The sequence below is a fragment of the Solanum lycopersicum genome, chromosome 6 (genome assembly GCF_036512215.1).
Source record: "Solanum lycopersicum chromosome 6, SLM_r2.1".
Classification (NCBI taxonomy): Eukaryota; Viridiplantae; Streptophyta; class Magnoliopsida; order Solanales; family Solanaceae; genus Solanum; species Solanum lycopersicum.
Genome location: NC_090805.1, coordinates 51,172,328 through 51,194,101, shown reverse-complemented (window position 1 = coordinate 51,194,101; position 21,774 = coordinate 51,172,328). Strand labels below are relative to the sequence as shown.

At 35.3% G+C, this 21,774-nt stretch overlaps 5 protein-coding genes across 8 annotated transcripts; 2 read left to right on the top strand and 3 right to left on the bottom strand.

The window, feature by feature from the left end:
- Positions 1-553: 553 nt before the first annotated feature.
- On the bottom strand, positions 554-5,211 carry LOC101250609 (uncharacterized). Of its 2 annotated transcripts, XM_010324787.4 has the most exons (3): positions 4,646-5,195; positions 3,661-4,088; positions 554-2,409 (listed from the first exon to the last, which is right to left on the bottom strand). In XM_010324787.4, exon 3 carries the CDS (start codon positions 2,355-2,357, stop codon positions 1,044-1,046), a length of 1,314 nt encoding a protein of 437 aa, XP_010323089.1. In that variant the 5' UTR covers positions 2,358-2,409; positions 3,661-4,088; positions 4,646-5,195; the 3' UTR covers positions 554-1,043. The 2 variants fall into 2 exon arrangements, with proteins under 2 accessions (XP_010323089.1, XP_004242413.1); XM_004242365.5 differs by lacking the exon at positions 3,661-4,088 and having other exon boundaries at positions 4,646-5,211.
- A 967-nt stretch (positions 5,212-6,178) lies between these two features.
- On the bottom strand, positions 6,179-8,600 carry LOC101251196 (DNA-directed RNA polymerases I, II, and III subunit RPABC5). Its single transcript, XM_004242368.5, has 4 exons — positions 8,312-8,600; positions 8,114-8,172; positions 7,640-7,734; positions 6,179-6,468 (listed from the first exon to the last, which is right to left on the bottom strand). Exons 1-4 carry the CDS (start codon positions 8,345-8,347, stop codon positions 6,443-6,445), a joined length of 216 nt encoding a protein of 71 aa, XP_004242416.1. The 5' UTR covers positions 8,348-8,600; the 3' UTR covers positions 6,179-6,442.
- A 1,229-nt stretch (positions 8,601-9,829) lies between these two features.
- Positions 9,830-14,956, top strand: LOC101250901 (transcriptional activator FHA1). 2 transcript variants are annotated; one of them, XR_011221544.1, is made up of 4 exons: positions 9,867-10,731; positions 11,328-11,845; positions 13,176-13,333; positions 14,506-14,956. XR_011221544.1 is itself a non-coding variant. In XM_004242366.5 (3 exons), the coding sequence occupies exons 1-3, from the start codon at positions 10,065-10,067 to the stop codon at positions 14,713-14,715; spliced, it is 1,035 nt and encodes a 344-aa protein (XP_004242414.1). In that variant the 5' UTR covers positions 9,830-10,064; the 3' UTR covers positions 14,716-14,956. The 2 variants fall into 2 exon arrangements, 1 of the variants encoding a protein (XP_004242414.1); XM_004242366.5 differs by lacking the exon at positions 11,328-11,845 and having other exon boundaries at positions 9,830-10,731.
- A 681-nt stretch (positions 14,957-15,637) lies between these two features.
- LOC101251692 (wound-induced basic protein) lies at positions 15,638-20,699 on the top strand. 2 transcript variants are annotated; one of them, XR_011221543.1, is made up of 3 exons: positions 15,638-15,797; positions 17,164-20,004; positions 20,455-20,699. XR_011221543.1 is itself a non-coding variant. In XM_004242369.5 (2 exons), the coding sequence occupies exons 1-2, from the start codon at positions 15,727-15,729 to the stop codon at positions 17,234-17,236; spliced, it is 144 nt and encodes a 47-aa protein (XP_004242417.1). In that variant the 5' UTR covers positions 15,640-15,726; the 3' UTR covers positions 17,237-17,396. The 2 variants fall into 2 exon arrangements, 1 of the variants encoding a protein (XP_004242417.1); XM_004242369.5 differs by lacking the exon at positions 20,455-20,699 and having other exon boundaries at positions 15,640-15,797; positions 17,164-17,396.
- LOC109120536 (uncharacterized) lies at positions 19,864-20,458 on the bottom strand. The gene is made up of 3 exons (XM_026031781.2): positions 20,318-20,458; positions 20,171-20,238; positions 19,864-20,083 (listed from the first exon to the last, which is right to left on the bottom strand). The coding sequence occupies exons 1-3, from the start codon at positions 20,456-20,458 to the stop codon at positions 19,870-19,872; spliced, it is 423 nt and encodes a 140-aa protein (XP_025887566.1). The 3' UTR covers positions 19,864-19,869.
- Positions 20,700-21,774: the final 1,075 nt, after the last annotated feature.

Here is a 21,774-nt window from a genome sequence, read left to right as displayed (position 1 = left end):
AATTTACTTTGACTTTAGGTATAGGTTCATAGAATATGGTATGGCCTAAAGGCTGTTGGAGTAACAAATCAAGTATAATTATAACATTTTGGTCATAAATGTGAATTACTCTCTGCCATGGTTTCAATGAGCTATTTGATTTGTTTTTATATGCCTAAATCATAATAGGATCATTTATTTTTACCGGTCTAAATAATAGGGGTTAAGAATTACATGCTGCATTTACCAACTAGTAGCCAGTATGTACTAAGGTTAGATACAAATTTATTACAAGTTTCTTTTTAGCTGTTAAGTGTATTAAAAATACTTGTTCTGAAATAATTATGGTAAATCATTTCAAGGTAGGAGTCTATTAGAAACGGTCTTACTATTTTTACACGTCCTGTGAAATTATACTGAATATGTTGTTGTTGATGTCAGTTTGTACAACACCAACTCCAGGAATTTGGATTGGCCCACAGTGTAGTTTGTATCAATGACATTTGATCAGGTATTTCTTACACTATTTCTGATAGACTACTCCATACTAATCAAGCTTACTGAGACATCAAAATGAAAGTAAAGCCAATTTTATTGGTTTGCATAGAGTAAAATGTAGATGTACATTATGAAGAATTGCATCAGATGAGGTTGTCAATTTAACCTTCAGAAAAAGCAAGTCATTTTTCCAGGGTATTATTTATCTCAGAGAACACAGTATCGAACATTTGCTTTGGTTTCACTTTCTGTCACACTTGAATTCTATGTTGCATTCATCTATTTTGCTGATAAGCAGCAGTTACTAGCCAATCCTTAACTGGTGAAAATGTTGGGACTGTTGAAGATGCTTCTGAGATCTTTTCTCCAACATAAAGTCCACAGAATGTCATTGAAGTTCCAGTGGAAGAACAACTACCTGTAGCACCTGCTATCGAAAATCAGTAAGCTGCCTTCGCTCGAGTTTTCTCCAGCTTTCTTAATTTCTTTGCAATGAAGTCTCAGTATAAGCTCAAAAAAAGGAGAGTGTGGTATAAAGAATGAGTTCTTTTTTCAGAATTTATCAATCAGAACATCCATCTTGGTGATGAGTTTCCAGCACTTAGACGTGGTGGTCTGATTTGTGCCTCCATGTTGTTCCGTTTCTTCATGATTGAAGATACTGTCGGGCTGTAATAGTCATTACTCCTATGTGAAGTTGTACCTTGGGAGTGTACCTTTCTTCCTTGCATAATGTTCCTCTTCTGTTCTTGGTTAGCCCTACGAGCTGCTGAGTTTTTTGAAACCGGCCCCCATCTATTGTAGTTAACACAACTTTGGCTTCTTCCTACTTGATGAAACCTTCCTCCTTTAGGACTTGGATAGTTTCTGCTTTCAGCAGTTTCCGCAGAGTACATTGTCGTCTCTCCATCACTGCTGTATTCATTTTGAGCTTCCAAAACCTCTATGAGACAGCAACTTGATTCAACCTCACTCTGGGCCCCATTAACAGATCTGGTAGACGCAACTTCAGCGTCTGGCACAGGGCTTGGCTGGCCAATGTCACTAGAATTTTCTTCTCTTGCCTTACCGATGCAATCATCATCAGAGTTGGATAGGGTCTTTCTGACGTGCTGCGGTGATCCAGCAGCTTTGATGAGAATCCTTGGTGGAAAGTTAATATCCAAAAGCTGGATTTGTGTACTCTCGTTCTTCCCAACTGGTGTTGAAGTTAATCTCCGCGACTCAAAAATTTCAGGAGTTGGAATTCCCTGGACATGAGTAATTACTGCTTCCTCTTCCAAATTAGTGGCAACAGCAGAACAACTTGGTCCAGGTTCTTCTCTAGGTTGGGGCAATCCGTTCGAAGATGATGGTGTGGCATCATTTTCAGCTTCAGTTGACTTAAAAACACGCCGCATTGTGAAGGATGCACAAGAATGCTCACTTCTTTGACCAGTAGACATCAGCCGAATCAGTGGCAACTTTGGTTTGTTGAGGTCATCGAGGCTTCCTTCCCAGTGTTGGTTCAACCAGTCGCATATGATAGGGATGGGTATACCAAATTGCATGGGACTGTCTTTCCATGATGATAATGGAGATGGCGAAGTTGATGAGGATTTTGAGTTAGGAGATGTTGCTAGCTTCATTGGATCACATACCATGAAGGCTAGATTGCCATGAACATCAAAACCAGCAGAACCCGGCCTCCAAGTTATTCCATCAGTTGACAGCTTTATAAGGTTGTCAGTGGCTATTACCACTTTTCCTTCGCCAACTGTCAACTCCTTTTTCTCGCTATAACCTAACAGGTAAACGGCATTACCCAGCTCAAGATTAGGTTTAGAACAAGTTTTCAGGTAGTGAGTTAGCTGAACATGTGCATTTGTGTCTCCATCCATGACATCAAGACCCACTATAGTCAGATCTAGTATGGAGCTGGTAATAAAAAACCTGTAATGAGAAGTAAGTGATAAACAGAAAAATGAGATGGCCTGAAAAAGGGAAAAAAGCTTGCTTGACCAGGTAGACAATGCATAACATTCACTAGTCAGAAAGCAAAATAAAGTTAACCATTCAATCTTACAAATGTGGAGATCGTACTTTAATAAGGTGAACCAGGTAACAACAGTTAAACAATACTTCTTATTCTCCTACCTAATTTTCCTCCGCATCCATCCTACATCCGTTTAGATATAGACTCCCATTACTCTAGCCACGATTGCAATGTACTAAGTACAGTTAACCTCCATAAGCGCACAACATATAACAACACAAGCTGACATCGAACCTTCAGCTTCATAATCCAAAAGTTTATCTGATGTAAGTGATAAAGCATTCATACTTGGCATGCCAACATGACTACACGGGAAGTTTTATTTTTGTTCCTCATTATCAGTAATGTGTTAGCTAAATGACATTTTACGGATCAATGTTGCATTTTTTATAACCTACAAGTATTTATTGGCAACCTTTATGTAGCCTGTCAAGGAAATTCAAACCTGATTATAATTGAAGTCAATTCACCTTGAGCTGCTGAGAATCAACACAAGAAGAAAATGACTTGTATATACATCAACATGCATGCATACATGCGATTTAATTTATTATGCACTATCTAAAGCCACAAATGCCATCAGCAACTAGAGATGAACTTTTTTTATTGCCCCAAAATTCAAGTTCTTACACGGATTGAATGCCCAAAGACCCGACTCATCTTCTGCAAAACATCACACTTGTAGTGGGGGCTTAGAAGATCTAATCCTCGTTGCATCTGGTCCGAGGTTCTCCTGCTCTCTTGCTATATCATCATCAGGCAAATGTGATAATCTTATCCTTGTAGCAAATTGATAGACCAGAGCTACATATTTCTACTTATGTTTCGGATGGTCAAGTGCAAAATTCATGCACATTAATGATGCTCACATTGCTAAAATACTTGATAAACTATTAATGACACCAATCTGAACCATTGCTATGTGATTGATTATCAATCAACTACACCTCAACTCAAACTACTTAAGGGTCAACTACTGATTCCCCTATATTCCGCCCTATTTTAGCCATTCTGTCAGCTCTGGCCCTAGTCTTATGATTGAATTCTTAAATACCTTTCTAACATATACATTTACTGCAAAATTTGTGACTAATGGGAACTGGGAATAAAGGAAAAGCATAACAATTTTCAGAAGCACTCATACTCACTTGACTAGGCAATCAAACTATATAGTGATGCATGCAGCTCTATCCTTTTGTATGGCTTCAAGCAGCATCTGATGCAGACTGATCCAAGATCAACAAGCCCACCTAGTTCGATGAGCTTTGTACCATCAACAATCATTTTCCATGTAAGAGGTGAACAACAGAGTGCTTGTGGAAAGGTTAGTTTGAGGATTGTCCCAACACCACCATCCACTTCACTAAAATCAATCTTGTGAGTGACATCATAGATTGCATTAACAAGAATATTCCAGACGAAACCTACCATAAACCTTTCAAGCTTCTTTGGCAGGACTACTCCAATTTATTCAATAATTGTCACAACACACAGTGATGGCGGTAGTCTGGTAGAGCAGGAAGGTGCATGGGAAATGACAGTTTGAGGAAGAACTGTTTTGACTAACTACCCTTTCCTGTAGCCATGTAAATATTATGTTTAGCTTCTAAAAACTACACTACAAATATTGGATCTTGAGATGGTGTCAATGGTCCATAAAGAAAAGGTCTTTCGACGGAGAACATGATTTTGACAGATTCCTATACAATGTTATTGATAGAAGGCCAATGCTTCGATGCATACTTACAAAGAGCAAACATTTCACCAAAAATAGTCCAATGAACTAGTGAAATCCTAAGTCAGTCAGGTATTCAATAGACTAAGACAAGCATCTCAGCTAATAGTAGTTACACTTCACTTTTTTCATAGACTCCAATTCTCATCATCAGCAGAAGACTTTTTGATAGAATAATTATTATTCGAGAGCGACCATATCAGAAATCAACTAGCATAATAGAGGAAAGTTTCTTCATTCTTTGGAATCTGAACATAGAGACACTACAATAAAACAGCAGCAACAAATACAATCCAATCCCAAATTAGTTGTAGTCAACCATATGAATCAATTTCCACTCTATAAAACAAAAAATGAATACATTACAAAGATAAAAGTCAATAAGAAGAAAAAGTAACCTGTGTGGAAAAAGGCAAGCAACAACACCGTTTTGAAGACGGATCTCAGCAGCTTCAGCTGCAGCCACAGAAGGAAGTATTACATGGGTAGTAAGCAGCAAATTCCGGTGGATCAAGAAACCAGTGCCAGTCGAAGCTATATGTGCCATAGCAGAACCTTTGCTTGTAAAAATGGTAGCTTTTATTTTCTCAGACTTGCCACCCCCATAACAGAAACACCAAGAATCAACCAAACCCACCATTTCTATAGCTTTTATTCAAATTGGGTGTCTTTAAAATCAAGAAAGATTGTAACTTTAGATCCAGAAATACATTTTTAGCTCAAAATGCCAGTTTGTTACATCTGCCAGGTAGCTTTAGACCAGTCTACAAGGGGTGTGGTAACTATCATTGAATATGATAACGTATTGCAGAGAAATGGGGGACAAGTAACTCAAAATATGCTTAAAAATGGGGATTTTTCAAATCAGAAATATAGTAAATATATGAAATCTCCAGTCAGAGAGAGAAGAAAACACAGGGATGAGCAGGAGACAGGAAACTGCCGAGTGCAGACCTGCAGACATGGTTAGTGTAATTTATATATTTTTAATTATTTTTGTGCTCAACATTATTAGGAGTACCATAATAAAGATTAAATTAGTTTAACCAACAAGTGAAACACAAGTAATGGTAACATAACAATGTTATTTTTCTCCCCTTTTTGTAGATTAAAATGGTGGTGCATTAACGTTGTTCACGTTTGTTTCTTCCTCTTTTTGGTCACATTTTTTATTATACCCTTGTTTGTGCTAATTAGTCAATATTTAGTACTTCAAGTAACATTTCTTATTAATGACGAAATAGAAAGTAAGTACTTTTTCACTTTTACTGATCTAATATAATTCTTACAGAGAATCTTTAAGTAGAGGTATATTTTACCATATCATCCACAAATAATGAGATTGTTCTCTAATTCCCTTTCATCATTTTGGGTATATATAATGACCAAACTTTTCGGTGTATGATGGTGACTAACCATTAATAAATCACATGTCCTACTCCTATCTATCAATGATACATTAAATTGTTTGATTCCAACAGCTCAATTCCCACACCGATTGTTGCCTAAAATCACATTCTCTCACATGCATGGCTTCAATCAATTTTTTCTCTTTACTATTTTTGTTTTCGCACTTTGTATTATATCACAAAACAATACATATGGACTGTAAATGTACTCCCAATTCACTTCTCTATGACTAGATATGGACTGTAAATGTACTCCCAATTCACTTCTCTATGACTAGATTGAGTCTACGACATCAATAATAGAGATACGCCATTTGAATATAACTGGATGCGCAAAAAAACGAGAAAAAGAACGTGGTAACAGAAGAAGGCAATGATGGCTGAAACAATGAAAACCAGAGATTACTTTGGCAATGAAAACTACCATGTTCTTCATCCTTGCCTTCTTTGGCTGTCTAGTAGTTATACGAGTGAAATGCTAAACTGTAAATGGAACGCACTGCACTAAAATGTGAAACAGAGTTTGTAGAAAAGGTTCAACTTCTAAGTTTAGAGTGCCACTACACCAGCATATATATTGTTAAATAGGAAACCAGGAGATTCAGAACCAACAAAACATCAAGAGTAGCTTGCAGTATCACACTGTTTACTGGTTACACGATTCATAAGACTCCCTTCATATGGGAACAATTTACTTCACCTCCTTACAACTAGAAAGAGAATTACAGCTAAGAAGTAGATGGTCTAGATATAAACATTTGGAGCTCATTAGTTCAGGAAATTGCTTCAACTTCCCTCAGATTTCTCCAGTGCTGCCAAAGAAAAGGGAAAAGATAATCATGTTAGTATCCAAGCCAGCTTCTCTTAACAGCATATATATTAAGATGAAATAACCAAATACAGCACCATGGAAGATGGAAATAATATATTTTAGCAGCGACATTTAGTTTCAGATGAACATAAGTTCCTAGAGAAGAGGATCTTCGTAGTACTTAAAAACATAAATCAAGCTCGTCATAGATCGAAGTGGAAACATTAAAGATAAAAATGCTAGTAACTAGTCGTTAGTATGGTTTCCCTATGTCAAACCTCTCCGCAGAATGACTTGAAAGTTTTTCTAATTATTCTTTAGATGAGTTCGGCAGCTAAACCATGTAGATTATCCTTTCTATAATTGCTTGATTATAGGTAGGCATCATACTCACCTCTTTGAGTGAGCTGATTCTAAGAAAATAGGGGTAGAACAATTTCCAAGGTCCAGTCAAGGGGGACATGTTCATATGAAAGTATGAGCTAATATTGCTGTAGATAGACTGACTGACATCTAGTGGAAACACAAGGGTCACTGTCATGGTGATCAGTTTGGTGCTTTCAATGATAAGATGAAGGGAGGCGGCGAGGTAGTGCCTCTCCCGTGGAGCTACACTAATACGAGAACTCCGAATAGACATTTAAGCGGTATGATACAGGTTCTCTGGCAATCCATCAGATGGACACTAGTTTTTCTAAGAGGAGGCTCTATCTCCGAAATACATTATTAAGAGAAGAAAACCCAAACAATTAGTTCACATGAAGATTTATGTCATCAGTGAAATCTTTCACCTTGATGCAAAAGACAAAAGAGCAGGGTGATAATTGCTTAATTATTTGAAATCCTTCCCTATGACAGTGTATGATATCCTTAACCAATTCTATTGCAACCCCCTGATTATTCTTACAAGATTGACAAGGATATAACTAAAATAAATATCACCCTGCCAAAATGCAAAATAGGCTAGGTACAAACATTGAACACAAATGTCAAACGAAATAGACTTGTGAAGCCAGAGTCTAGGTGTGGACCAAAAGTCTTCGATTGGCAAGCTTCTACAAGTTTTTCAAGCATATTACATTAATAATACTTACTCATAACATTTACCTATTTCATCCAAAAAAAATACTTATTCATAATTTATATAGACAAAGAAGAGAGGAGGAAGTTACTGTTGTAGTTGAGAAGCTTCTCAATGAGATCAACATGAGTCATAAGCATTCTACGACAGCAATATCTAACCAAATTCAGTGCATCAAGTGCATCCCTGCACAAAAACATAATAGATCCATTCAAATACTTGACTCAAAGAATTTCACAGGTACTTCCAGATTCTTTCTGAAGCAAACACTTGCTGCATTGATAATTCTAACTCCACCTACTTAAGCTTCGCATTCTACATTTGCGACCTCGATATTTTCACAAACAACGTCCAAAAATAGTCAAATTACCAACTCAATAGGGATGAGAGGCAATCACCGCCTAATTTTCAGCTGGATTGTCAAAAAGTTTCATCTTTCATAGTTAATTGTTCCATAATAGAATTCCAATTCAAAAGGCACTAATGGCAGACACAACAAAAATGTAGCATTTATTCTGTTTTTTTTTTAGGGTTTAAGGGGGTTAGTGTATATAACGATTCTCACCCTTCGGCGTAATCAGCTTGGAGAAGATCAAGGTATTCATCCCATTTGTTGCCAATAACCTAAATATACAAATCAATTTAAGAACAAAATCAATTCCAACATAATTAATCACTCGAAACAATTAAGTAAAAATCAGCTAAATTAGTTTTTTTTTTTCTGAAACAATGGAGAATTAAAAAGCTTAAAAACAAAAATTACCTTCCCGCAGGTGAAACAGCGCACTGGAATGATCATCTTGCTGAAACCCTAGTTCTAAGTCTGCAACTTTCAAGCTTCAGCAGCAATATCCCTTCGTGAGGGAAATTTCAGTCGATATATAACGGAGTAAATGGGCCTGGGCTTTTAGAAATATGGCCTTCTTTTGATATGGATCCGGTCCGATCCGATCCGACCCGACAATTATTTTTTTTTTCTCTACATTTATGAAAAAAAGCTAACCTTACATACTTGTTTGATAGCTCACACATTCAAAATATAAAAGTAGCATGAGAATGTTTGAGATGTTTGCGTGATTATATTAGATGAGATATTATTATGAATAAATATTGTGAATAAGATGAGAGTAATATTTGTAAATAAAATGGTGAAAATAAGACTAAAATAATTTAAAATGTGAAGAAAGATGTATATAATACTAGTAAAGAAGCATGAAATATTGGCTATGGTGAATTTTTTATATAGTTAGAAATAAGATGAAAAAGTATATTAAAAGAGATGATTATTAGATATGACATCACATATGTAATTCATTAACACAGGCAAAGCTTATAAGGGCAAGCGTATTCATCTAATTATACTATTTATATATAAATATTTATTTTTAATTATATATATATATATATTATGGAAAAGTATATGAAATATATTTAAATTTTGATTGATATTATTGTTACGATATCAAACTTTGAAATATATTGTATCCCTATCCCTTAATAGTGTATTTTAAAGGTGTTTATGTCCATATAGACATAAAAAATATTGCATAATTATAAATAGTGATGTGTCTATGTAAGCACGTATATCTTTAAAATACGTTATTAAATAGTCTAGGGATAAAATGTTTTCCATAAAGTTGAATATTGTAACATCAATTTCGGCCAAAGTTAGAATATCTTTCAGACCTTTTTTCCTATACAGTAGATGTTGAACCCATTCGACTCTTTTTCTTGTTTAATTATTTATATTTTAAAACTCTTTTAGTGAAAATTTTGAGCCCATTATTATTTATCGAGGATACGATTAACATGCTATGAAAAATTAAGTTATAAGACTAATACATAATTGAACATTGTCGATTATATACTTTTTATATTATCTTATCCTTCAATTGTAATTATATTGCGGTCCCATTTAAAATCTATGTTGTAATGTTTACTAAGTTAAAGGCGTATTGAAAATCGAAAATGTATTATATGAGTATCTTTTTCTCCAATAAATATTAAGAATTTTACATAAAATTTATAGTGTTAAATGTTTATTACATATTTTTACTCCTTTTTAAAATTTGATAAAATTCAAATACATCTCAAAATGTTATGATTCATTGTATTCTAATTTCGAATACATTCTTCAATGTTACGACATACTACATCTCGAATTCAGATGTAGCACTCAACATATATCGTGTAGGTCATAAATAACGCATAACATATTTGACCAATTAGAGATTAATAATTTTTGTAAATATTATAATAGAAAATTCTAAAAGACATGGTTAATTAAATAATGATAATTTTCATAAATATTTGTGTTTTTTTCTCAAATAAATATTTTTCTAAGTACCAAATTCTATTTGTTTTTGCTTTTTAGAATAGCATAAAATCCCTACTGACAGCCTCTACTTCATCGAGACTCAATTGTGAATTCCCTTTTCAAAGCACTCTTTTTCTCGTCGGAGATTCTTCGCCGGAGAAAGGAAACTCGGTTATTCATCACCTGATAGTCCGTTGAGATGGGAAGCAGCAGCGGTAGCGATGTAGAAGCGGGATTCGCGAAGCTACAAGGTGAAGATTTCGAGTATTACATGCAAACTTACTCCATAATCCTTGGCCGGAATTCCAAAAAATCAACGGTAGATGTCGACTTATCATCTCTCGGTGGCGGAATGAACATCTCCCGCCACCATGCTCGCATCTTCTACGACTTCCAACGACGTCGTTTTGCCCTCGAAGTACTGGGCAAAAACGGGTGTTCAGTTGAAGGTGTTCTTCACCTTCCCGGTACCCCACCCATCAAGCTAGATTCTCAAGACCTTCTTCAGATCGGAGATAAAGAGTTCTATTTCCTCCTTCCAATTCGTAGCATCCTTGGTGGGTCCAGGGGACAACATGTCAATGCGAATTATCCAGTGGCGGGTCCTGCCGCCATTGCCCATCATCACCACCAGCAGCAGCATTTGTCACCGTCTCCTGTTGCGAATGTAGGTGCGGGATATGGTGGGGCAGTGAACAAGGGCTTATTCAGAGGGAGAGAGTATTACGAGGAGGAATATGATGACGACGATGATGATGGTGGTTCAGTAGGTAAGAAGATGAGGAGGGGTGAAGGTCCTGAGGGTGGCGGCTATGGGTATGGTTCGTGTGGTTCCAGTGGGAAGGCTTCGATTTCTGGGCAATTAGGTCAGTAAGTTTTATATCTGCTTTATGGTATTTGTTCAGGAAATCTTTTATCTTTGTTAACCATGAGGTTCTTCCTTGAATTAGTTCTCTTTTTGTGTAGAACTGCATTTATACAGGCTATACTTTATATTCAGATTTTTTATTTCAATTGAGCTCCATTAAATTAACCTCTATGTTAACTTCTTTTTGTGAGATGCTAATTGAGGATTGTGAAGGACTTATTATGTTTTTGAATTAATAGATAGTCAAAATGTCACCTTTTTTTAATGCAAGTAGTTATTGACATTTCCATACCGATGTTTCCCTGAACAACTTTGTGGAAGAGGTGCTTTTGTTCTGTAGAATTACTCTATTGTCAGTGACCACCATGTTTTTTTCTTAGACCATTCCAAATACAGAATTCCTTGTACAGTGGTGATCTGTTCCATGGATTTAGCTCCTGCCAATAGATGCTTGTTGTAGAACCTTGCTACAGCATCTGGAGAACAACAAAAAGATTTTTAGCTTTGGTTTGGCAGAGTTTAATTCTTGCACTAGTATATCGAAATTGTTGCCCCATGAATCTACTAGTTATGAATTTGCTCGTTTTTCTGTAGACTTGTTCACGAAATTACCAAAGCATAAAAGCAGCTCTGAATGGAGCATATGGAGTTTTGTCGTGACTCAGCTTGAAGCCATGGATACGGAGTTCTTTGCCTTTCTAGTTGCGAACTCAAAATTTCCAGCTATCCTAGGCTTATTTATGACTTTTACTAGCAGATACAGTTTGCTTACCACTTCATACTGTTAGCACATCATACAGATGGTAGAAGTATGTTTAAAGCACAATCCCCTTCTACAGATAATGAATACCACCATGTGCCTTTTGGTATTGTCTCTTCACTTTTAGTGCAAAAAGCATGATTGTTCTCCTCAAAGTTCCAATTTATTCATTATAGAAAAAAAAACATGGTATACCTTCTCAAGGTACTTCTTTTAGTTTTTCTCCCTGCAATTATCCTGAAGTTAAAGTTGGTATCTGGGATTGCTAGTTGATGAAGGACTCTTTGGAACTCTGGAAATGGTATTTCTTTGTTTCCAGGTGAAAGTCATCATTGTGAGATAAAAAATGAAGGTTATGCTCATCAATTTTTGTCTTTTTGTTTTTTCTCAGTAACGCAACAATGATTTCTAGTCTAATAGGTTGACTTATAATTGGCAGTTGGATTACTTTGTTTTTTTTAATACCATGGTTTCTGGGCCAGCATGCCAGCACCTCCACTAGTTTCACGGTGTACCTGTCACCCCCCACTAACAAGTACTAGATAACTCTATTGACGAAGGCTAGAACAAATGGGAAATAATCACCTAGTGTTTTGTCTCTTATGGGAGTTGAATCTGAGACCTCATGGGAATCTTTCTCTCTGTTTTTCTAACTACATAGTGTCTGCAAAAAATTATGCCTCCTAATGTGTCAACTGAATTTCCCCTTGCTCATCCAACAATACAACTATCTGGCTGTTTGCTGTCCTCTTCACTTCAACTGTAATGCCAGTAGCTATGGTCAAATCTCAACATTGCACATGGAATGACTTCATTTATTTTTGCTTTGACTCCTTGGTTTCTGTAGTTGAACGCCCCAACATGAATCCAAATTGGTTCTCGGCAATAGACACATCCCTCCTCACCCTCATCTCCACCATGCTCTCCCTCACTTTCAAAGTGTGGCATATCAGTTTCATAACCCTATAGTTGTTGTAATTTTGAAGAAGACACTACTAGTGTATGCTCATAATCACTTACATGGAATAACATGCTAAAAACATTGAATACGCTGATACATAAAGTTGATTTCGGAAAGGATAAAATTGTGGAACTTCAATAAGAGTTCATGAGAGTGACCTGGGGTTCGGTATAGTATCATTATACAATTAAAAATGCTTTGCATCCTATTACTCTGTAGTGTTCAAGGTCGCCAAGTTGGCCTGGTCACCACGGTTATTAAAAAAAAAAACAACTTTGTAGCGTCTTTGAAGAGATCACATATTAATTGTCTTAGATTCATTGGCCATTTTAATTTGTGATTGAGGTGTAGTTGATAGATTTTGAGGTAGTTAAAGCATGCATTGCATAGCAATGATAATTGCTGCAGGTTAGTAAATTAATCTTAAACCTGGTTGGACCTGTACTATCTAATGATGTCATTTGGGATATTTTAAAAGGCTGTTGATACATCTATAAGATGATATGAATGCAAAATTTCAATTCCTCACCTTTGAATTCTTGTATATTTGTATTACAGTGCATTATTCTTGTGTATGTGATTTACAAACTATTGTGAAAAATGCATGTGTCAAGAATGTTTATTTCAAAATCTGTTGTAACATCTTTCTTTTATCAGTACGAAAACCTGTTCGAACTTGATATCTGAGTGTGAAGGTTATGTGGCTGATAACGTCTTGCAGATAAGAAGATAGATGGAAGATTTCGAGCTGACAGAGATGCTGACAATCAGCAGCTCTTGCTGTTAGAAGAAAAGGATGTTGTATCATCTGTAGCTAATGTGCTTTCTGATCTCTGTGGTCCAGGAGACTGGATGCCAATGGAGAAGCTTCATGCTGAGGTAATTTTAAAGCTATCTGTCATAACTTCTTTTTCTTCAAACAAAGACAAAAACTATTTGTTTACAAAAACAAATGGAACGGGAAAAAGCATTGTTGTTTTATTTCTCCCTTTATTCTTACCCTGAATTCTCAGAATGTGAAGTTAAATTAAGGTCAATCAAGTACATTATTCAAGGCATAACTGGCTGCATTCCTCCTTTTTGATCTTCTTTTGCCCCTAAATACAAATCTGGCGCATGGTCAAATGGCAGTATGAGTGGTTTTGTGTGTGTGCTCGGAGGAGGAAGTTGCTTCTCATCATCCTTTTAAAATCAAGTGGCTATTTCTTTCATTATCTGTTCCCTTGATTTTCTTATCATCCACTTGTAATTTTCAAGTGGCTATTCCTTTCATTGTCTTTTCTGTTTTCTCCGCTGCTCCCTGATCACCTTTCTCTTGAATATCATTGGCCCTATCTTACATTAATTCTATGTTGCTTTGACTCTTCGAAAATGCTGCTGCACCCGTATCAGATCCTCGAAAACTGCACTATTTTCGAAGGATCCAATTCTCAGCCATCAGCATTTTTGAAGAGTCCAAGCAACATAATATTAATTCATCCTCTAAAAATACAGATTCAGGTACGGCATTTCCCCAGAAATTCGACATATGTTAAGTAAACTGCTGAGTTTGTGCCCTCTATATTCTTCTTTTTTAGTAGGTCCAAGTCACACACACACTATCTCTCTGTCCAACCATTAAGTTTGCTTGTTGAGCCTGCACTTTGGACCTGTCTACTTTTTATTTGCAGGTTAGTTGAAATAGTAGATCTCTTACTGATAACAATATCAAAAATGTGTGGTTATATGCATTCCTTCTTGTTTTATGCTAGTCCAGTAGTATATGAAGGGGCTCTGGTGGTGGGTCTGGGAGAAGATATCTTAATGTCAATTAAGTGGCAGTTCTCAAGGTCATCTAATATTGACAGTCTTTGTCTCGTCCTCTAAAATGGCTCCAAAACAATACTGATTCTCGTCATCTTAATGTCACGAGTATATCAGAAACCATTACTGCTTCATCATAATGTAGTAGTTGGATGATTCCCTCCCCTTTTTGGATCATAGGCACATAAACTTTTGTATTTTGTTTGAGAATTGGACTTTTCGCTGATTGTCTTCTCATGTAACTGCAGTTGGTCGAACACTATGGCGATACCTGGCACCATAGTCGAGTGAGGAGGTACCTAACATCAGAGGATTATCCCAGCCCAGAAGCCAAAACAAAGCCATGGTATGGATTGCTGGTGCTGTTGAGGAAGTATCCTGAGCATTTTGTCATCAATACGCGATCCAAGGGACGAGTGACTTTGGAGTTCGTTTGTCTTGTCTCACTACTTTCGTGAGAAATTGTATGATACTTTTTAGCTGTGTAGCTCAGCTTTAGTTGAGCCTCAAGCCACTGGGTTCAAACATGGGGCATTTGCTTGGTGGACAAAATTACTTGCTAGTTTTGCTGGTGTGAAACAGCTGATAACTCTGATAAAATAGCCAAACGCTTCTGTATTACTGCGTAACAATTTCTCATACTTCCTAGAAACATTCAAAACGATCAAAAGAAATTTAAGGATTCATCTTTTTATATTACAGTTCAGCATAAGGGAGAGTTACAAATTTTGAACATTTTCGTGGGAAGATTGATTTACCTCAAGTTCATGCAACTTTTCTAGTTAGACATTATTCTGATACATTTAATATTATTGATTACTAAATTACAGTGCTTATCAATTTATCTCCCCAAATACAGTAACTATATGTCAAAAACAGCAAAGGTTGTTGAAAAAATCAACAAATAAATATCAATACCTCTGTTTTTTTTTTTTTTGAAATACACTATGCCCTTCGGCATACGACCGTAACTAATAAGATATTATGTTCGGTGATAGGGATATAACTTTTTGAATATTATATTATCTCCGTAAAATTTTTTGTTATTTAAGTGTAACGAATAATTATAAAAAAGTAATTTGTTATTTAAGTGTAACAGTAAAAGGTTTGTTATTTAAATATAATATGTAGTTAGGGACATAACTATTGAAATATTATGATATAAGGTTATCCCATAAAAAAGTTGTTTGTTATTAAGTGTAACTGCTATTATCGATATAAAAAAGTTAATTGTTATTTAAGTGAAACGGTTATTATCATCGTAAAAATGTTGTTTGTTATTTCAGCGTAACGGATATTCTTGACAAACCCATTCCGAATTGACTTAGCCCATAAGGTCTCAACTGGCGGCCCATTACCAATTACCGGAGCGATACTATAAAGCTTTTGACTAGAGCGAATTTTCAAACAGAAGTTGAAAGTGAACAAAGCAAAAATTAGGGTTTTCTTTGTGTTGCCGACCAACGACGATGATTTACGACGTGAATTCGCCGCTTTTCCGATCCTTCCTCAGCCAGAAGGGAGGCGCATCTGACAAGAGGTACATATGAATTCTCTCGCTAACCGTAAATTCATCATCGCTCAATGTTTTATGCTCATTATGCAATGTTTTCCGATTTGTTGTTCAGGAGGTATTATGAATTTATGATTTATGCTGTAGGTTAGACTTATTAGGGTTACATTCTCAAATTCATAGCCTAACCTAACACGTTAAGTTTAATAGTTTGTGAGGTGGATTTTGCCTGCTTGCGGAAGAAGATTCTTAATTACTAGTCTGTTAGATTTTCTTTCACATTATCTGCGACACATTGCATGCCCGATATCTTTGTTCGTTTCCGTTTAGGTGTGTTCTGGGCTTTGAATAGATTTTATATAGAAAGTTCTCGATTAGCTCTTCTCTATTGTGAGCTTTGTATAAACTTGTCAATTTGTTCTGCTCTATTGTACAACGGCGATGAGTTATGTTGGGTTTGACTATTAAATGTGTTTGATAGGAAATTGTGTGAATGCTTTTATATTATGGTCATGCTTCGTCAATACACTTTCTTGTCACGGCTGATTGTTTGTGTAAGACTGAAATTTGGATTCAGTTTCAGAAATAATTCGATTAGGAAACATGTTGACTTTTGGCTTTTCCTATGCTTTGCTCAGTAGGTATTTAATGTTATAGAGAAACCAAAGCAACCTCAGCCGTAATGATGAGATATTTTCCTCTAGATGTCATGTTTCTGTTCACGCAGCATCTCAGGTTGTCTTGTAGTATACATGTATCTTGCCAAAAAAATGTTTTCCAATGTTATTATGGCTTAATACAATCTCTAATGATTCTTGTTATGAAGCTGCTTCCGTAAGAAAACATCTTTTAGGAAAGCACTGAACTTTGCACTTCAGATCCATCAGAATCAGCTACTTGTGGCAAGTAGCTGTTTAGTTAACTGAACATTCAGATTAGAGTCTCTAATATTGTTTAGAGATCTTGAAATTGGGTTTAAAGCTCTGTTGCTCTTCAAAAATATCTCCAGGTGTGTCAGTCCTCCGAAAGCTATGTACTATTGGAGGGTCAGACACGTGTGCCAACATTTTTGGAGACATCGAGTAACATGGGTTTTAAGTACACTAAGGGGTCATTGTCATTTGGTATTGTCTTGGGATAACGTAACTCATCATGTATATGCTATAAGTTATCCCAAACATGATAACCAAACAAGACATCTAAATTTTATTCCAGGACTATTTATTATTCTTATCCCTCACACCAAACGAGAACATTCCTGTTCCTTTATCTACTGTAGTTTTCGGTCCACTTGTGTGGTTGTGTTCCTTTGTTGTCGTGTCAACAGCTGCGCTTCATACCACAAAGCATTTTATGGGGCGGTGCCTCTTAACCTTTTTGTTCAATTCTGCAGGAAAACCGAAGAGCAGAAGCCCAAGGAACAGAGGCCAAAAGCAAGTGAAAACAAACCTGTTATGAATGAGTGAAAGCTGCCAGATGTTTAACTTATTTTAGCATATCTGGAATGTTGTTAAGCAACTCTTTTACAAGATGTGGAATATGTACTGAATTTGACATTTAAATGGATCATATATCTTTTAAGATATTTGATCCTTTACTTCTATTGGTTTTAAATTTGCGATCCAAGCTTTTGATTTTGGCACCAATTAGTGTCACGCCGGTGGTTTGACTAAGTTTTACAACTTGAGAATCAGTAGGGTAACCGTTGGAAGGAAGATCTTCTTTCTTTCTTTTTTTTAGGAATCACAAAACCGGTTTAGGCTTCTTTTAGTGCATTTAATTTAGGCTTCTTTCACTGATCGCATCGAGTATAATTTTAAGTGGGGATGATTGATTATTCCTCATATGAATTATAGTGAAATTTTTCTATAAACAATCTTCTTCTTCTGTAATAACATTTTGATATAATTTCAGAATCATTATATAGAGATTTGATCGTATATTCTCGTTGTTTCAAAATTAGATCACACCCCTATAGGCATTTACCATCACAAAGTCACAACACTGTTTTTACAGGGCACTAGATTCTTCTTTTACTTATTCTTCCCCCATTTCTCCTCCATATTCCATTTTTCAATTCCCCCCTCGTTCTCCACTACTATTCTTCAGGAATAAAAATGTCTGAGCTGTTCTTATCTATCAATTCTACAAATACTCAATTTTATGCTATTATTTATTATCTTTGACTTCCTCTCCCTTCATTCTCTTTGCTTCTCCTACTCCATTCTAATCTTTCTTCAACTTGTAAAAATATCCTATCTTTTCTCTCCCCTTTTGCTTTTTTCCTTCATCCCCAAAGATCTTTTTTTGAATCAGACATGTTTAGTATTATTCTCTCCCCTTTTGCATTCTTGGATTGTAAATCAGCTAAGGGAAGTGAAAGTTTAATTCTTGTTGAAACTCAATAGAATTTTGGGGAATCTTAGTAGTTCAGTTTGTTCGCTAAACTTTGATTCCCTATGGTGTAATCCCCTCCATCATTTCCCATTCCCCTACCCCCATTTTTTTTTTATGAAGTTGACTTCTAGGACTGTAAATCAGCTGAGGGGAGTGATTGATCAATTCTTGAGTCATCATGTTATGAATTAGGCTCTAGTACAGCCATATGTGTAAGAAGAGAAATTTCAGCTGAAATGAGTAGTAATAGGGGCATAATGAAGAAGAAGATACTGGAAGACTTCTTGAAAGAACTTGATGTGTTTGAAGAGAAGAAAATTGAGTCAAAGGGGACAAAATTCCATAAAGCAAAAGATTGGAAAAGGACATTGGGATGTAAGTTTTATGAGGAAAGGCTCAGTGCTAGTAATAGCAGTGGTGAAGGAATGGATTTGTTATGGGAAAAGTACGAAATCGACTCTATAAAGAAAGAAAACAGAGATGATAAAAAGAATAAGAAGATGAAGAAAAAAGAAGAGGTGAAGAGCTATGTAAAAGTAGAACAGATAAATGAGCACATTGATCAGTTGTGTTGCTTACAGGCACTAAAGTTGTCAGCTAGGAAAATGAATTTGGGAATTGGAAGGTCTAATTTTGTGAGGATTTCTAAGGCAATTAAAGGGCTTAAATGGATACACCATGTGAGCAAGAATAACAAGAAGGTTCATTGTGGAGATTGAGAGTTTTCACATTACTTTGCTAGTTTCTATAAAAATAAAACTTGAAATTGTTTGTAAATTCCTTGTATGTTTATCCTTCATATGATATCGGTATGAACTATGTCTGAATCTCAACCAAGTTTACGTTGGCTATAGCCTCTCAATTTATGCTCATTTCTTTTGGTATTGTTATGATTCATCATATATTCATAAGTTCTGCTCTAGTAGTCAAACTATGGTAACCCTCTTCGTCTATCCAAGTTTGGAACCAACAATATAGACAGGCTCACACAGGCAGTGTTATATTCCATATTTGTCTCTATGTTAAGTAAAATGAGATCCCAAATCTCAACAGTATAGTGCTGTTTACTCAAAGGTTATTTTGCTGTCTGGCTCAATTTTGTCTACTTTCAACAGTAAAAGGCTGAGAAATTCTAGAGCGTTTGGGAGCGTGGTGTGTAGGCATACCTTACCACTACCTGGAGACGTAGAAAGGTTGTTTCTAATGGACATTAGCAAAACAAGCAGGAACAATCAACAAGAACACAAAGTTACATTACCAAAACACTCTACTACCTATTAACCTTCTATCTTAATTTTCGACCTCCACACCCTCTTATCAGAAGTTATGACATGTCCTGCCTAATCACTCTACCGGCCTACCTCTCGCAACACATAAGGGAGCTAGGGCAAGAATCTGCAGATCAGCCAGTACTGATGCAATAGAGATTTGGTAATTATGTCTAAATCAAGATTAAAACAGTAAAAGTCATTAGGCCTTCCTTATCCAAATAGCATTTTTTTGCTGATACAAAACAAGGAAAATTGGTCACAATCTACATACTGTTCTCTTCTATATGAGTAGTGTTTTTGGTCAATAAATCTATTTTATGAATTGCATTTACCTTTCTCTATTGCATCTTCAGACTTCAGATCAAGGAATGTAATCTTCATCAGACTCATCAGATTGAAAAGGTGGTCACTAAATCTAATCAGAATTCCATTTACATTTCCATATCATCTTCAGAGTTCAGTTCAAGGCATGTCTCCACCAGTCTAATCAGCAAATTTATCGAATCAAAATCGTTTTCACTATCCTCCTCCATTGATCCTTTTGGCAATTCTTCAACAGTTTCAAGGTTAGACCTTTTCCTTTTTGACAATAATACTTTGGAACTTTGATTCGCTTCCACAGCTACAGATGACGGAATTTCTTCACTGATCCAACAACTCATGTTAAGACATCATTTTTCGAGAAAAAAAAATTAATTAAGGACATTTTGTAATTCTTGAAAGAAAATGTACCCTTGCTCAATATATTTGTTCTGGAGAGGAAAAAGATCCGTGCTTCGATTAGCAGATTCAATTGTATCCTAAATCAAGAAAGAAGATCATTTTTCCAACTCACAGAACAGAATACATAAATGGTGATCAGATAAGCAGAATGAATACCAGGAATATAGGGATCATGAAGTTCGTGTTCGTTTGAGAAAATAATTCTTGCATAATTGGTTTATACTCTTCTTCTTCTTGTACTGCAGACTTCATCTTTTGTTTCTTATTTTGGCCATTTTCGCGTTTATCTTCAGACATGATCTTGATGAAATTTCTTCTTGATTCCGAGTTTGAACAAGAACAAGAAGATGATGATAATGAAAGTTGCAGAAGAAATGTAGAAGCAGAGAGGAAGAAAGAAAAAGAGAGGGAAATAGACTAATTTTTGAACTATTTATAATTGTAGTTAACTAACTTCCTAGTTTGTTAAGAAAAAAAAAAAGTAATAACTAAGTTTTGGAGTGTTTATATTAGTGATATAATTTCGTAGTTATTATCATTTATTTCTTCATTTAACTATCTTAATAGTGACAAATTAAAATAACGTCCCCTTCATAGTAGCAGATATTTCACATTGTTTAATAGAATTATTTGATTGTGCAGATATTATTCATGTCGTACACAAATTTTATACTTTGACTATGGATTTTTATATCGGCTAAACTAGTTTGAGATTGAGCTCAAGTGGATAGTGAACTCTATTTCTTAATAAATACGAAAATACTGAGCAAATCACACCTTTGGGATGATTTAAGTAAATATATTCTTTTAAATTTTATCTTTATACTTGATTAGTTTTTGATATTAACAAAATATTAGACTATTAATACTAGATATTAGACTATGATATACTCTTTATGCTTTATATATTAGGTATGATAAGCATGATATATATATATATATATATATATATATATATATATTAATACAAAATAATACTCCACTTTATGTATATTTGGCTATTATCAGTGTTGTGTAACAACTAGTGTGTGAGGATGATAATGTGTACACGAGATTATACCTTCTTTGTAAGACTGAAAAATCTAATTATTTTGATTGATGGTAACATTTGTTTAAGCGGCATAATGTATAAATATGACTTTAATTTGGTATCAGTTGGTAACTATGACCTTTGACTTTTGACGTGAACAAGTAGACACTTAAACTTGTATAAAATTTAGCAAATAAACACATTCATCCTACATGACAATTTTGTGTCGTACATGACATTTTACATGTATAATGTCTTGTAGGACACTTGTGCCTTCGTGTTCAATATTACATAAGTTTAAGTGTCTATTTGTGTTTATTTCAAAGTTGAAGAGCATAATTATTTGTTGAAGTCAAATTAAGAATTATGTTTATATACTATGACTATTTGAGCCCTAACACCATGGGTTGGGCTACGTAGAAATTGGGCCTTGCTAACTACTTTTGTATAGCCCTAATTAGTTTCATTATTGTACTTATTTATTCCCAAACAAATTATTATTAAACACAATGTGAAATTGCCAATAATTGCAAAACCCCAAGTTAGAGACAAATACAGCGTGTAATTATTTTAAAACTAATTG

Coding starts and splice junctions, on each gene's coding strand:
- LOC101250609 (XM_004242365.5), bottom strand. CDS start 4,887: ATGGTGGGTTTGGTTGATTCTTGGTGTTTCTGTTATGGGGGTGGCAAG. Junction 2,410..4,645: donor GCTTGCCTTTTTCCACACAG/GTTACTTTTTCT, acceptor TTCTCATTACAG/GTTTTTTATTACCAGCTCCA.
- LOC101251196 (XM_004242368.5), bottom strand. CDS start 8,347: ATGATCATTCCAGTGCGCTGTTTCACCTGCGGGAAG. Junction 7,735..8,113: donor CAAGCTGATTACGCCGAAGG/GTGAGAATCGTT, acceptor GTTTTTGTGCAG/GGATGCACTTGATGCACTGA. Junction 6,469..7,639: donor GAAGCTTCTCAACTACAACA/GTAACTTCCTCC, acceptor TTTCTTTGGCAG/CACTGGAGAAATCTGAGGGA.
- LOC101250901 (XM_004242366.5), top strand. CDS start 10,065: ATGGGAAGCAGCAGCGGTAGCGATGTAGAAGCGGGATTCGCGAAGCTA. Junction 10,732..13,175: donor TTCGATTTCTGGGCAATTAG/GTCAGTAAGTTT, acceptor AACGTCTTGCAG/ATAAGAAGATAGATGGAAGA. Junction 13,334..14,505: donor TGGAGAAGCTTCATGCTGAG/GTAATTTTAAAG, acceptor ATGTAACTGCAG/TTGGTCGAACACTATGGCGA.
- LOC101251692 (XM_004242369.5), top strand. CDS start 15,727: ATGATTTACGACGTGAATTCGCCGCTTTTCCGATCCTTCCTCAGCCAG. Junction 15,798..17,163: donor GGAGGCGCATCTGACAAGAG/GTACATATGAAT, acceptor TCAATTCTGCAG/GAAAACCGAAGAGCAGAAGC.
- LOC109120536 (XM_026031781.2), bottom strand. CDS start 20,458: ATGTCTGAAGATAAACGCGAAAATGGCCAAAATAAGAAACAAAAGATG. Junction 20,239..20,317: donor TCATGATCCCTATATTCCTG/GTATTCATTCTG, acceptor TTCTTGATTTAG/GATACAATTGAATCTGCTAA. Junction 20,084..20,170: donor AACAAATATATTGAGCAAGG/GTACATTTTCTT, acceptor TTGTTGGATCAG/TGAAGAAATTCCGTCATCTG.